Source organism: Elephantulus edwardii, unplaced genomic scaffold (assembly GCF_000299155.1).
Source record: "Elephantulus edwardii isolate Elephantulus edwardi_28Jun2011 unplaced genomic scaffold, EleEdw1.0 scaffold00271, whole genome shotgun sequence".
NCBI lineage: Eukaryota > Metazoa > Chordata > Mammalia > Macroscelidea > Macroscelididae > Elephantulus > Elephantulus edwardii.
The window spans coordinates 3,457,627-3,472,919 of record NW_006400021.1 but is presented as its reverse complement, the minus strand read 5'-3'; the positions used below and the strand labels follow the sequence as shown (position 1 = coordinate 3,472,919).

Below are 15,293 nucleotides of genomic sequence, written 5' to 3'. Positions count from 1 at the left end.
TTTAACAGTGGGTTTAGGCACAGTGGAGATGGTAAGGATGGTGCAGCATTGGGTAAGGCGTCATTCTGATGTACACGGCATTGTTATGAGCTGTAGTCAACTTCACAGCTCCTAATAATAATCACGACAATGGCAGTTCTATTTCAGTTTTTGAGGAACCACCACACTACTTCCCACAGTGGCTAGATAATCTTACATTCTCACCAGTAATGGATAAGGGTTCTAGTAGCTCCACAAACACATCAACATTCTTATTTTCCTTTTTTTTTTTTTTTAAACAACAAACAAACCAACACAAACCACCACAACTTAGCCATCTCAGTGGGATTGAAATAGTTACCTCATTGTGGTTTTGATTTGCATCTTTCTGATGACCAATGACTGAGCGTCTTCTCACATCTTTAGTAGTCATCTGTGTCTTCTTTGATGAAATGTCTGTTCAAGCCCTTTGCTCATTTTATAATAGCATTATTTGTCTTTTGGTCGTTAAGCAGTCAATTTTGAAAGATTTGATAGTTACCATTTTAGCATACATGAAAGACAGAGGAGTGTTCATGAAAGCTACCTAACCCTTTCAAGACAACCTATCTCACTTGAACCCTTCTTAGACAGACCAGAATGAGTTTTACACTTCAGGATTGTCCAGAGGTAATCAGCAACAAGCAGATATGGGCACACAGTAGGGGTCTGTTGAGTAATGTTCAACCAAGCCAATTCTGCAACCCGATTAAGATGGGAAGATGGCCTTAAGTGGCTTGCTAGTCAATGAACCATACTATGCAGAGTTGTGTAAGCGGCTTTGAGTGTCCAGGGCTCACTTACTAGGGGACTGGAGGACCCACAATCTCCCCATTCATATCATCCATCCCCCACCCTTGTACAAGCAAAGCACTCATATTCCAGGTTCCTACTCAAAGGTTATTTGTTCACAGTGACTAAACCTTTCAGAGTGGTCCTGAATGAGACTGAGAATATTTAAGAAATCACTAAAACAAACCCCAAGGCTATATATAGAATTTCAAGAATAGAGAGAAATTAGAACAAAGAAGCACATCAACCTCTGTTAGCTGCAACTTGAAGTCTTTTATAGACAATTTCCAATTCTTTTTTCTTTCTTTTTAATTTCCAATTCTTAAAAACAACTACAAAATATATAGAAGGTATAGTGACCAACATGGGTAGTAGATGCTGTAAACATAATCTCACCCTTAATCTGCATATGTCATAGAAGATAAGAAGATTTTACTACAGCTCTGTGGTCTGCTAGTGTGAAAGAGAAAACAAAACAAAACAACCCCAAAGCCTAAAACAAGCTGTGGGAAGGTCAGATTGCTACAGTACTGTATTTTATATTAATCTGTATATAATTGCTAAATGTCTCCTCTTCTTGCAAGAATATAAGCTTAAAGCAGTATCTATGCTTCTCTAATTCATCACTGTGTCCCATTCTTTCCCCAACAGTTTATGGCCTATTATAGGATCTAATTAAGTATTTTTCATCTGTCTAAATGGCCACACTAGTATTTTTTGTAGGGAATCTATCATTTATCTTATTCTTTGCCTCTAAGCTAACTTAGAATTCTAAAACCCTGTATCAGTCAACTCTATTTAAGATGACCTCAATTATATAGATATTAGCTTTCATAAGACTTGAGTGAATGGAAAAGAAACTATCAGAGCTAGACCTACCAAAAAGAAACAGACTTTAAATTTTCCATAAAACAGGTTTCATCTAATCATAAAAAGCTAAAAGCATGCCTGGACCCAATAGGATCATCCTGTGACCACCAATCACCCCAGTTCTGTGTCCTGGTCCTCAGTCAGTCCCTCTCAAGGGCCTCTTGAAAGACATTTATCTGAAACAGAGCTGGACATGTGCTTTAGCAACCTCCTTGACTCTCTGTATACTTCTTACTCGAACATCACTACAATGACCCTTTTCCAGGTGCTTGGGCCCCCCTTTCCAGGTCTTGGTCCTGTACAATGTACCCAGAGGCTAGTGAAGACTCAGTTCTTTATGGAGGATAAAAGAATGGTAAGGGTGCTGCATGACCACAGGCTAATCTCCAGACCTAGCTTCTAGGACAGCATTGATGCTACAAGGTAAGTAATTATCTTTTCTTTCGGTGACGGCAGGAGAAAAGAAGGGAGAATGTGGTCTTAAGTGGCAGTTTGAAAGGACTTGGCTCCTCTAGCCCACATGAGTAATACTGTGTAACTGGTCAAATAATGGTGAACTAGGCAGCAACTCTTGCAGTATTTCTATTTTTCAACAAACAACTGTTAGTCTATGAAGCAAATTCATCTATGAATGAACACAATGAGAATCACATAATATGTTTTACAAAGGAAAGAAAAGTAACCACTTTAACAAGTGGTAAGAAGAAAGTCGGAACCCACTAGATTAAAAAGGACCAGAAACTTGACTTTTACTGCTGTTTTGAAGTAAGCATCATTGTTGGAGAAAGAGTAATGATAATTTGTGTATATGTGAGATGCTTTAAAAGTTATAGAGATTTTAAAGACACAGAAACACAATGCAGGAGAAATAACCATATACTGTACCTTTATCCCAGTAAATCATGTGCTGTTTGACAATCTCTGGATGATATTCAATCTCTCCCCTCCCCTTAATGCAAAGTGATTGAAGAGTTGCTTTTTCACATGGCTTTGTAGCAAGCTTTTTCACAAACCAGTTTGCTAAGTCTTCCTTATCATATTAACTCCATTTTGTGCTTGAAAGCTACCAAGATAAATGGAGAGTTTCTCCGACTACCATGCTGGAAGGGGAGCTCTGTAACAGTCTCATAGGCATATTGCAAGGGAGTTGCTGCAAACTGACTCAGAATGGTACCGAGAGCCTCCTAGGAAGTGGATTCAGATATTGGAATGTACACCTCTAACAGAATAACATCTATACAAGCAAAAACACCTAACTCCATCCCCAACTTTTTATCAATGCCAATAAACTCAGCAATCATGCAACAAAAAAAAATCTCGAGAGAAAAGAGTATTCTCTACTTTGCTTTACGTAACAGTTTAGCAACAGTAAAGAAATAAAAGGCAACTGCAGAGAGTTTGAGAAACACTTGCCAGATTTGAAGTTTATTGGCCAGAAACTGTCCAGTAACTGTGACTGAGTGAGAGAAGTAAGAATCACTTGCTTAGACGTGAAAGGCAGGCAACAAAGCAGCCTATCACTGTTGTGGGTGCTGTATCCTGTAGAGTCGGAACTGACCCATAGTTTTCCCTCCAGCGGGTTTTCAGAGGCAGTCAATCACATGAGAGGAGTTTGCCCACCTTTCTCCCCAGAAGCAGCTGGTGGATTTGAATGGTGCGGTTTTGGGATTGCAGCACTGCTTCTTACCACTAGGCCACCAAAGCTCCCCAAGCATCTCACCAATCCTCCAGAAATGGTCCACATATATCCCCAGGGAGAGGCTGGTTAAAGAAACATCTTCACCATGACAAGTTTGTGTTTCCTTACCTTTAGTTACTCTGCAGGATTCTTTTTCACCTCTGTAAGAAAGCCTCGTTTAATAGCAATTTGGCATACTCAACTCACTTCACCCTCATAAAGGAAGGTAAGTGATAATGCAATGGTGAGTTAAAACAGAGTTATGCATTTTAAATCTGAAAATAAAAACATAGATTCTATGGGAGTCTAAAGGCATCCAATTCACACCTGTAGCTACATCAGTGTGAAATATTTAAATAATCAACAACCGCTTGAGCTTAAATTGGGGGGGGGGGAAGCAGAAAAATGACCCCAAAACTTAAAACCTTTCAACTAAACCACAATAAATACAAGGCAGAATAAAACTAAATACTAGAAGTCCACAAAAGTCCAAATTCATACAGTGAAAAACTTTGAACTGATTTCTTAAAATGTGGCTTCTGGCTAACTTTGTTGATAACAGTAAACAGAGGGAGAGAAAAGTCGACAGCCAATAGCCTGTCCCCTTTGTTCTTTCAAATTCTACATGAACAAGGAACAGAACCTCACCTGGAACTTCAGGAGAAAATCTTGCAGAGTGTCGAGATACAAAGAGTTTCAGTTCTTGGTCCAAGTTGCATTCAATCAAGTTTGTGTCCCATGATCGGATTCCTAGGGAAGGAAAGAAAAAAGAGTTGACAAGCCTCCAGCTAGTCATTTCAGAGTGGTTTGGAAAACATGGCTGTAACATTTCTCAGGTTTGAGGGAAGGAAATGGAAACTCCTTTTCTGAGTATCAGGGATGCCCACAAAACGGGAGAGCCACAGAACTCTCTCCACCAGGCCACAAGGGAGAGATAACTAGCAGTGTGGACTGAACTTCTGCCCTCATAAAATGTAAATGTAGCTTTTCTGGAAAAGCAAAAGAAAAACAGTTATTAGGAAAATGACAGACTCCACTTGGGAAAGGAAGTAGAAAGGACAGGAGGGTGAGTTTGTGAGCAGTTTAAGAGGCCATGGGAACCTCTCCAGCTTCCCCCGTCTATCTGCTGGTGCTATGAACATGTAGAATGAGGGTCAAGAGGTATGGCATTTCTTTGCTTTCAAAACTATGTTCTGTGTGTGCAAATGTGCATGCCCACATGAGGCTGATTCACAGTGACTAACATGAGATCATGGGAATGATGCAGGACAAGACAAGGTTCAGTGTTTTTTGTTCATAGGGTTTCTATGAGTCAACGTCAACTCAACGGCACCTAACAACCACAACAATACTTTCTTTCCTTCCCTGGTCCTGTTTTTGTTTTGGTTTGGTTTGGTGGGTTTTTCTGTTTCTTTGTTTTTGTTTTTTAGCCTTGATTTCTAAATCACTAGCTATCAATCTAACGTGTGAATGATCTTTGACTAGAAGACTGGGCCTTAGCCTTCAGGACTTGGCCTGTCCACCCTCCCAAGCACTTATTTCACCTGACTAGCTTGGCAGGCAGCTTTGGCATTCATAATTGTTAGTGGCATTGTGTTTTCTTATCAAGAGGCCAAGAAATGTGGCAATAATTGGTACTTTATAAAACTTCTCTGGAGTTGGAGGTCATGCACTACCCATCAGCACCGAAGTTCAAGGTTTCTGAGCCCGGAACTTGGGGTGAAAGGAAAGCCAGGGTGAGAATAAAAGTGACTTCCTGCGCTTATGACTGAGCTCCCTGGTCACTTCCTTCCTCCTGGCTCTGCCCTCCTCCCTCTTGCTCTCCTAGACAAAATGGCTTAGAGGAAAACTCAAAGGCCACCAAAAGGATATCCGTGGGCCAATGAAGAAAACTGGGGAACCACAGAGCTCTGGGGTATACTGCTTTATTTTCAAAAGAGAAGTCAGTATCTAGTATCTATGATTATATACTGTGTAGAGCATCATCAATACCAGGGACAAACCTTGAAGTAACAGGCATGTATGTGTATCAACTAAGAGCACGGGGCTTGGGCTGCTCAGTGTAACAGAGCAGGTGTATTCTCAAAGAAATACTTGGTCATGTCATCTTTTCAACTGGTCATTAGACTTAGGAGTACAAAATGGCAATTTATCATTTAAAACACCTTAATTCCTTAATGCATTTCTCTTTTTAGCTCCTCTTTATAGCTCATGCATGCTTCACATCTTGCAAAGAATTAAGGTCATGTTTAATAGAAAAACTATCCCCCCCAAATTCTGGAAACTCAGTTCACTGAACATCTAAAATATCTTTTCAGATTACACATGAAGGACCTTTTCAACCATGAAGAATCATGTCAGATAGAACTATGTCCACTAAATAGAGGCAAAAAATAGCTTCTGATGCTAAATGGGGAGAATTCAGGTGTGGAAGAGTTAACATTCCTAAAGAGAGGCTAAATTATTACCGAGAATTTTATGGGTCTCCCTGGAACCATTAATGGCCACAGTTTGCATTTGTGCTAATGGAATATTTAAATTTTACCAAGAAAGGCATGTTGAGATTTGCAGATCTTTTTAATCCAGAAATGATAAATGGCTTCTTTTTGTTTCATGGAAAGCTTGACAGGTTGAGAGGTCTGAATTCATTAGAATATTTTACCTCAATGTATACACTACATACTTGGCTAGTGCGAAAAGCATTGAGTTTCTGTCTGAGCTGCTTAATTGGTATTGTTGAGTGGATTCTCTGTGCTCCCGCTCTGAGCTCCACTTTTTCTTCCAGATTGTCAAACTGGGTCAATAAGTTAATAATGAAACACATGTATTTAAATTAAATTCATACAATTTTCTGCTTTTGTTCTAAGTAACATCCAAATTGCTACGTTTATTTGAATGACTTCATCATCGGGGTTATAGGTGGACTTTTAGATCATCGTTTGCCATTTTTCCTTGGCTTCAATTAACCTGTGAAACATGCAATTAAATGTTTGCATGATATTTTGTAGATGTCTGGCTTTATGATCTATCACTTAACCATAGAAGAAGTGCTATACAATGGAAAGAATGATTTAGTAAGGCTTACATTTCACTGGTAAACAGTCAGTTAAAAAATATTTCTCATATTTACACTTCTAACGAAACTGAACATTCAGCTTGGGATCTCTTTTTTTAGATACAGAATCCCAGCCAAGTTATTTCTTAACTTGCATAATTACTATCACCACTTATAAAATAAATCTTACAATGAGTTCAGTAGTTATTTTAGTTGGAAAGAGAAATTTACGAACCATGTTACTTTCTACACCAATTTTAAAAGAGAAAGCATATTTTATGTGCTTGATTATTTTCCATTGATTAATATTACTAAAGAGAAGTGTAGTTTCGCAATGGAGGTTTGTATTATATTCAATAGGTTTATTTTTGTGACAATAGGACCTAACAATGTCTGGTCCTCTAAAGCTCACAGGAAAATATTTCTACGGCCATTCAGATTCTCCTCTTTTTAAATGGTTGGTGAGGATGCTAGAAGGTTGGCAAAGAGGTTCTCATGAGTCTCTTGTGAAGTAAGTCCTCTCTCATTATCTGAGGGAGAATGGATAGAGAGTGGAAAAGCCAGGGCAAATCCTCAGTCCTTCTGATTCTGCCTCCAATGTTCCTTAGCTCCAGTTCTTGCCTGACCTTGACTTCCTCTGGCTCCATAAAGACTGTGCCCCTTGCTGGCTCACCATGAGGGGGTATAACAATTACACCCCCCTGGGAGAGACGAGCATCCACTTTAGAAATGCCTAGGCTCAAAGGGCATCCATCAGCCCTGGGAAACTCAAAAGTGTGGCCAGGCATCCTGGAAATGAACCTCATCATTGTGTCTTTCAAACTGTTTTCCAGCCTGTTCTCGCCCAACCCTACTGACTACAGAATAACAAAGGAACTTTCCTTCTTTATTTTCTGACTGTAGGTATTAAAAATCCACAAAGGGACACACACAGGCATATGACGTTTACAGAGATGAACAGAAAACAAAAGGTATGTGGGAGTCTGAGGGGATCATCTCAAATTAAATCAGACTAGAAAAAATAAGAACAAGATAGCCCAACAAATAGCGAATATATCTAACTTTATCAAACATGCAAACAATCTGTCTTATTGTTTAATTAAACCTATGTTAGAAAAGTGCCTTGCATTTACATTTAAATGGCTAAAATCTATATCATGAATGGAGACAGGAGATTCCAGAAAATAGAATGAAATGGTCACGCATTATAAGTATAAATGACACATGGGCTTTATTTGATAGGTATCTGGGCCTTAGACAAGTTGATTTTCCTCAATGGCCTCAAGAACTCTGTCTGAGATAGTCTTTAATCTATTTCTGCAAATTCCTAAATCACTAGACTGTAACCATTAGATTCCATTTATAAAATTATTCTAAAAAGCCACCTAAAATCAGATTAGTGTTATAAACTAAAGAAAGATCATTAAAACTAAGGATATGCCAAGTCTTGCCAAAGTTTTATTTTTCAGAAGAAAAGCTTTCTATCCTTTCCCTAGGTAGCCACATTTCTTTTCTTTCCTAGCTAACAAGTTGATCCTCATAATATGTGGGTAATTTGTAATGCAGACAACACCTTATATACAGAGCTCATAATTTCAAAGCAGTGAAGCAATGTTACTAAAGAAATTAGGTCTTGGATAACATCTCATAGTAGAAGCAAACAAAAGAAGTGATTTATAATAATTTATTTACTGTTGTAAAAGTTAACGGCTTGTTAAAAAATAAGCCCTTAAAGAAGACTAACAATGAATCACTAATTTAATGAACTTAAGTTTGGGACTGGCTCAGATTCTATTTCAACATGGTTTGGAAAACCGTTAGTAAATAATACCAATTAAGTAGTACAGGTAAAAATTCACTTGCCCTTTGACTCTGACAAATATAAAAAAGAATAACATAATTGTAACACTCTCTAACATTTAACTTAATTCCCACCATGTACAGCTTTGTTTTGTTCTCCCCCCTTAAAACAAAAAGTGACAATAAACTATTGCCTAAATCTTCCCAAAGCTCTTAATTCCGTTACTATCTCAGACAGAAGATATTCAATAGAAGGAAGATATGGATTACTATGTAACCAGCTATGTCTATATCTAACAACCAAGGGCACACTAGATATTAGCCACATCTTTTTTTAGTACAAATCTGGCTGATTAGCAATGTTACTGGAGATGTTACATTCTTTAACAGCAATTCAAAATTTCAAATCGACACTCAGTATTTCTTATGTTTTAGTTCCTTTGAATAAAAGATAAAATGAAAACTCCCTTCCCAAGGGCTCTAGAGTTGAGTTGTGAAGCACAGAAAGCCAGGGTGTTCTGTACTTTATGTACTAAAATAAACCAAAGTAGGGACTCTGCTAACAAAGGAGGAAGCCTGTTAAGTCCATGTTGTAGGGCTAATTAAGAAGATAGTGGAAGCCATGGAGTGGGAGGCAGTGGTTTCTAAGACCTTATGGTTTGGCATCAGGTTTTACAGAGCTAAATAAATAAAGCCAGACCAATCCAGGGAAAGACTGGAGTTGCCAATTGTGGAGAAGATATGATCAAACCCCACATTATGCTTTTTTCATGTAGTTGAAAAGACTAGTGTGATTATTTCTCTTGGTTTCAGGAAGCATTTACTAAGCATCCAGAGTGTTGCCGTCCTGTTGATTTACTGCATTACTACTATCTTCCTACAGATTTATAGATTTATTTTTTTCCCCCTCTAGGTCTTCCCAGGGAGCTCTCAATAATCAGATGGCAGGATTTCAAGTCTCCAGAGTCTCTAAGCCCACAGAGCCTCAGTTAGGGTGATGAGAAGAAAAACTAACAGATGATGGACTGTTTTCCCTGCCTGCAACATGCGTTGAGAGTAGAAATCCCTGGAGCAGATCCGTCTCACTTCACACAACATGACCCACTGTCACCAGCAACAACAGCAGCACCATCCTCATGACCTCAGGAGGAGGGCCAGCTGGGACCTGAAGGCTGAGGCAGCAAGTCACCCACAGGGGAACAGACACACCCTGCCCTGTTGCTAAGTCATCTCAGACCATCAGAAGCTACTGGGGCAATTTTTTCCCTTAGCCCTGGGAGATGCTGCAGCTGAGACCCCAGGACCTAGAAGAGCAATCTCCAGAGGAATGGTGACATCTGTCACCGTGTGTAAGAAAAGGGCTCTGTTCACTCATTTGGTTGATTCTTAATGGGATCAATAAAGCCATCTCAGAGTTCCATACAAAACCCTGGGCAAATAAGGGAATTAAAAATCAAGAGGGTCTGTTGACTAGAAAGGGAACATAAGGTAAGATCCTAATAATGTCTGTTTCTTGGTCTGGATAACTACAGGTATCTTCATTTTGTGAAAATTCACTGAGCAGCTCATCTCTGGTAAGGTGTCCTTGCCTCTATATGAAATTCGCCAGTACAATATTCTTTTTACTAAAAAAAAAAAAAAAAGGAAAGCAAAATTTAATTTATCATGCAATAGTAAAAATAAATAAATAAATGAATTGGCTAGTAATGTCAAAAAAGCTCAAAAACCCAACACCACAACCCAAACAAAGAAAGAAAGAATAAAGACAGGAAATACTTTGCAGCAGTACTTGCATGCATCTGTTTTATCTTCCAACAGAAGCAGCTTGAATAAGCCCCCTGAGGAATCCTGAGCGGAAAGGATGATCAGCAAGTAACAAAGCAGGAAGATAATTATGGTCCAAAGGTGACTGCTAAGCGGCCTCCCTGCATGGGGCGCTGCCCACAAGTGGATGACTGTACAAAGACAGGCTCTGAAAATCGCTGTATTTGAAATTTTCTCTCTGATCTGGCATCACTTTCAGGGTCAGAAAACAAGTGATGCTGCAGTACCAGTCCTGTGTCACTTGTGAGCCGTGTGACCTTGAGCCAGTCCCCTTTCCTTCCCACCTCTCTAGACTTCATCTCTAATTTGAGAAGGCCGATCGCTCATCACTGGAGTGGTCAGGAAGATTTTTAGAGAAAAGTGAGCACATTCTAATGCTTTCTTGTTTCCCAACCAGGTGTAGAGAGGTATGTTTGAAATGTTCAAAGTCACTGATTCCTACAGTAACCACACCCAAAGTAAATGCGTGTAGTGTGGATTATTTTCTAGGAGGAAAATGTGCAATAAACCAAATTAGAAAAGCTCTGATGAATGGCTTTTAGCTTGAAAATGAAAGGCTACTGGGATGCTCTAGGGAAACCCTTTTATTCTTTCTTTTTCTTTTCTTTTTTTTTTAACTGAATACTGCTTTCTGGTCACTTTGGTTGTTAGTGGTGTTATTAGGGGTTGGGGGGAGCTGAAAAGGAAAATTAAAAAATCAGTGCTTCAAAGTTAAACAAAAGAACCAGGTCTGCAATTCCAGTCCCCACCCTGAAGCCTTTTGTTCTGGGGACAAGTGGCCGTTTCCAAATGTACAGACAGATGACAAGCGAGTATTTTTTTTTCTCCTCACCCGCCCCCCAAAACCAGCATTTTCTTTCGCCATTCATTACTGGGAGTGGGTAGAACCGGCAAGGAGGGCTGCGTGAACGCCCTTTGTCCGCCTCAGGCTGCCGTAGAGACTGCAGTGCGGACTGCACCACGCCCACCAGCCGGTGTCTAGGGGCAGAGGCGCTTCAGCACCACAGCGAGAGAATAGAGCGCGGGCTGAGCTACGGAGGGACCCGGCGACCTCTGTCCGGGGTGAAGGGAGGGACACGGATCACCACGGGGGAAAGGCAAGGCAGAAATGAGACCTGCCCACCTGGGGGCTCCGAGCCCAACAAAGCTGGGCAAAGGGCGCGCAGCCCCCCCACCCCACCCCCAGTCCGTGGCCAGGGCGCACGCTGGCCGCGCCCGCCGGGCCCGAGGGGGAGCGCAGTGCAGGGGCAGGTGCGGCGGGCGGTTAAGGGCACTGCGGCAGCCTGGGTGTGGCTGGGAGACTAGCCGGTCCTTGTGCCCCAGGCAGTGCCAGCCGGACCCCGGGACCCGCCCAGGACTCCCCAGGATCCGCTATTCGGCCTCTGCAGAGCGCGTTCCTGGCGCGCGCACTACTCGCCGATCCCCTGGCGCGCGCACTACCCGCCGATCCCCTATCCCTAACCTATTGTACTGGTGCTGGGACTTTTAGAAACAGCCGCCCCACCCTGCAACTCGGGGTCCCATTGTCCTTTCTAAAAGCTGCAACCAAGGCCCCAGGGGCTGCGGCGAGGCTGGCTCGGTCTGGGAACCAAGCGCAGGCGGTTCTCCATCCCTGCGTCTCGGGGGAGGGCGTGCGGGCGTGGCCCCAACACTTAGCCTAGTCATTCCCGGGAAAGAATGGATGTGGCGGGTTTTAAGCCAGAAAGGGCATTTCTCTGAACTAAGGGTGGCGGTGAGGGTAATTCCTTTGCGGACTTTGACACATCGTGTTTTCGTCCAAAATCTTCCAGCAAGGGTTCCCCCAGCCATTAGCTGGGCGAGAGGGAAGCTGAAAGGGAGTGAGTACAACGGGTTCTCCCCTAACCCCTCCTTTGCCCCTTGCGGTTCCAGCATTATTGTAGCTTCTCTGACACCTGCATTTCGCTTAGCAGGAGAGGCGGTGGCCAGCTCCCTGACAGATACCTCAAGGTTATGAAAGGTTCACTCTCTCAGGAGTGATTCCGATTATCTAACAATTCCGATTACTCTCCCAAAGCAGCCCAGACGAGAATCTGGACAGAGTGCAAGAGGTGGCGGGGTAGGAGAGCGGGAAGGAAGCGCGCAGGATGGAAGGTGGCCGTTGCGCCCTGGGTGGGGTCGCGTTTGCGCGTCTCCTGGCGCTGGTCCCCTGGGAACTGGGGACGCTTACCGAGCTCGATGTTGCCGATGGCGCGCCGCAGATGCTCCTCGGTCACGATCTCGCCGACGACCACCAGCAGGTAGAATTTGCTGTCGAGGAAGCGGTGTGAAAGGCTGGGTGAGGTGGACGCTGCCGGGTTGGCGATGCTACCGGACGGCTCGGGCTCCGCGGCTTCCACCACCACGGTCGCCATCCTGCCGGTCCGCTTAGCCTCAGCGATGTGCTCGGCTCTAGCTGCTCCTCTCCTCTGCCGCAGGAGAAAGGATTATCTCCGAAGGTGCTGCCTCCGCTCCGCCCCCTGCGTCCCCCCTCCTCCTGGCGCTGCGCGCCGCCTCCCCCTCCGCCCTCTGCGAGCTTTGGCGGAGAGGAGCGGGGAGTGAGAGAGGGCGGGGAGGTGGCGCCTCTTTTACATGGAGACTAGTCTGGGAGCCCTGGAGGAGGAGGAAAGGACCACCCGGCACATCCTCGCGCGGTGGCGGCCTCCGCTCTTCCAGCCGGTGGCCCGGGGCTGATGTCATCTGCAGCAAATCATCTCGCCGGCGGCCCGGAAGCTGGAGGGACGAGGTGTGCGGACAATGGTCTGGGCAGGGCCGCGAAGTCAGCGACCGAGGAACCTAACTCGCTCCTGCTGCAACCATCAAGGGGAAAGACGTTCTACATCCACGCGTTCACCAACTGCAGCCTCCAACCTCCCGGTTTCGCTGGTGCAGGACACTGAAATTGATTTCCGTTTTTAGAATGTTTCCCTTGTCCGAGGTCCCGAGTCAGGCCCTTGCCATGTGTCCCCTCAGCAGTGAAGCCCGGTTGTCAGGAGCATTGAGAGCCACTGCAAGCAGATGTGGTGCCCAAGGAGCCCGCACGGGAAGGTGGAACCTGTATTTTCTTTGACCTTGTGGATTTAGGAAGACATATTTACCAGTAATCACCATCTTCACTTAGTATATTATAGTGTGAAACCTAAACCTGCTATTGTTCAAGCTCTGGATCCTACCCTGCAAGGCCTAAGAGTGAAAAAAATACTGATTTAGTGGAGCTCATGAGAAATTAGACGAATACAGATTTATTACTTTCAATACAGATACATTATCTTTTAATAATATGCTGAACCAATAATATCAGGCATGACAAAGAATAAAGAGAAGATACTGTCTCTACCCAGCAGCATTACAATGAAAATAATGTCTTTTTAGCTCCTTAGGGAATACACAAACAAAATTATGTTATGTGGCAATGATGTCTTCTGAAATGTATGGGCATTGCTTTTATTGCTTTTGTCTATATTTAGAAGAATTCATTTAAAAAAAATTTTAAAAAGACCCGCAACACCATTTCTTATAGATAAAGTAGAAAAGGAACCAAATATTGGCATCATGAAAGATTGGAGATTGAAAGTTATGGAAGAGGAAAGGGTAAACATTAGTCATATAGCTTTAATGTACACTTTTAAAAAATCACCTAATTCTGTGGTTGTGTGTCATTAAGTCACAACTGACCTGTAGCTGACCCTCCAGCAGTTTTTCAGAAGTGGTAAATTGTCTATCCTGCTTAGCAGCTGGCGGATTCAAACCATAACCCTTTAAGATGGCAGTGCAGCTTTTTTACCACTAGGCCACGAGATTGTCAAATAACTCACTATCTTGAATGTAAACCACCTTGATTTATTGGTAATTTAGGCTTCTTCACTCTTTCCTGAAATCTGGATATGCTAGGCATGGTGGACCCACCAGATGTGCCAGTTTCATCACAGGGGAATACAGATACCATCTGAACAATATAGCGTTTGGGGACAGTGACAAAATCATCAAAGGGCTGACTTTATCAGTAAACAATGAGAGGTTCCAAGAGAAATGGCAACAATGTCTTGGTCTAGAGGAGACATTTAATTATTATTAAAGAAGTGAAGCTAGTACCAAAAACCAGAATAGGATTTGGGGGAATTTTTGTGGGCTACGCTATTTTCAAAAGTCAGCCATTGGAGTGTAGCCTCATCCAGCAATTTCTTTCCATGTCTTGTGAACTCCCATTGCTTTTATATATATAATGGTTTCTTAAGTCAACTCATTTTTTAAATTTCTTTTTAAATGAAATTTTATATCGCTATATAAAAGAACACTGTGAGAAACATAGTAGAAAAAGTAGCAAACAAGAGAAGACTCTTAATGAGATGCATTGGCCCATTGACTACTACAATAGAGTTGAGTATGACAGAGATCCTGAGGATGGTTCCAGATAGGACAAAGTTGAGACCTGTTGTTCATAGGTTTACTATGAGCCTTAGTTGACTATGACCAACAACAACACCACTACCAAACATCACCAACAGTGTATAAATGGAAACATCAAAATCACTTGTAAATAGGCAGGATTCATATTAATAAATAATGAAACTAAGATGATGTGATTGAATTTTGGCTAGATACTATTGTTATTTGCCCAGTATTATGATCCTGGGATGTACCTTGTAAAATATACAAGAGTGGAAAGTGTAAGAGTTGTTAAAGACATACTAATTCTTAACTGAGTTGTTTTCAATGTCATAAATGTGGGATGAAAGTTGAAACAGAAGAGCATTCTGTCATGGCAATAAACCACCTATGGCATTGCCCAAACTATGAAAGACAAAGACATAATGGGATGAGAAGACTAGGGATATTAACTACTGTTGGGGGTTTTTTAATTGATATTTTGATGTAAGTTTATAGAGAACTTGAATTTCCATTCATTCATTGTTGTACGTTTTCTTCCATGCCCACTCCCCGCCCCGTTTGCTTTCCTCTTTGGAAAAAAAAATTCTTTTATTGTTGTACACCCCCATCCCAGTCCACTTTACTATGCAACTCTTATTCTGGACTGTTGTCATGCAAATAATACCTAAACACATACTCCAATATGGATTGGGACTCAATGTCCAGAAGACAAAGATTCTCACCACTGGACCAATTGGCAGCATCAGGATGGATAGTGAAGGGATTGAGATTGTACACAGCTTTAGTTTGCTTGGCTCCATAGTCAACACTCTTGGCACCAGTTGTTGTTGTTATGTGTCATCGAATCGCCTGCGACTCATAGCGACCCTA

General features: G+C 42.2%; 1 protein-coding gene across 1 annotated transcript in view; it reads right to left on the bottom strand.

Moving 5' to 3' along the window:
* Positions 1 to 12,637, bottom strand: part of MAP1B (microtubule-associated protein 1B) — a 123,872-nt gene extending 111,235 nt beyond the window's left edge. The window contains exons 1-2 of the mRNA XM_006900038.1: positions 12,226 to 12,637; positions 4,007 to 4,108 (exon numbers count right to left, since the gene is read on the bottom strand). Of these exons, the coding sequence (XP_006900100.1) occupies positions 4,007 to 4,108; positions 12,226 to 12,409 (286 nt within the window). The 5' untranslated portion in view covers positions 12,410 to 12,637. The remainder of the gene's footprint in view (positions 1 to 4,006; positions 4,109 to 12,225) is intronic.
* Between the last annotated feature and the right edge of the window lie 2,656 nt (positions 12,638 to 15,293).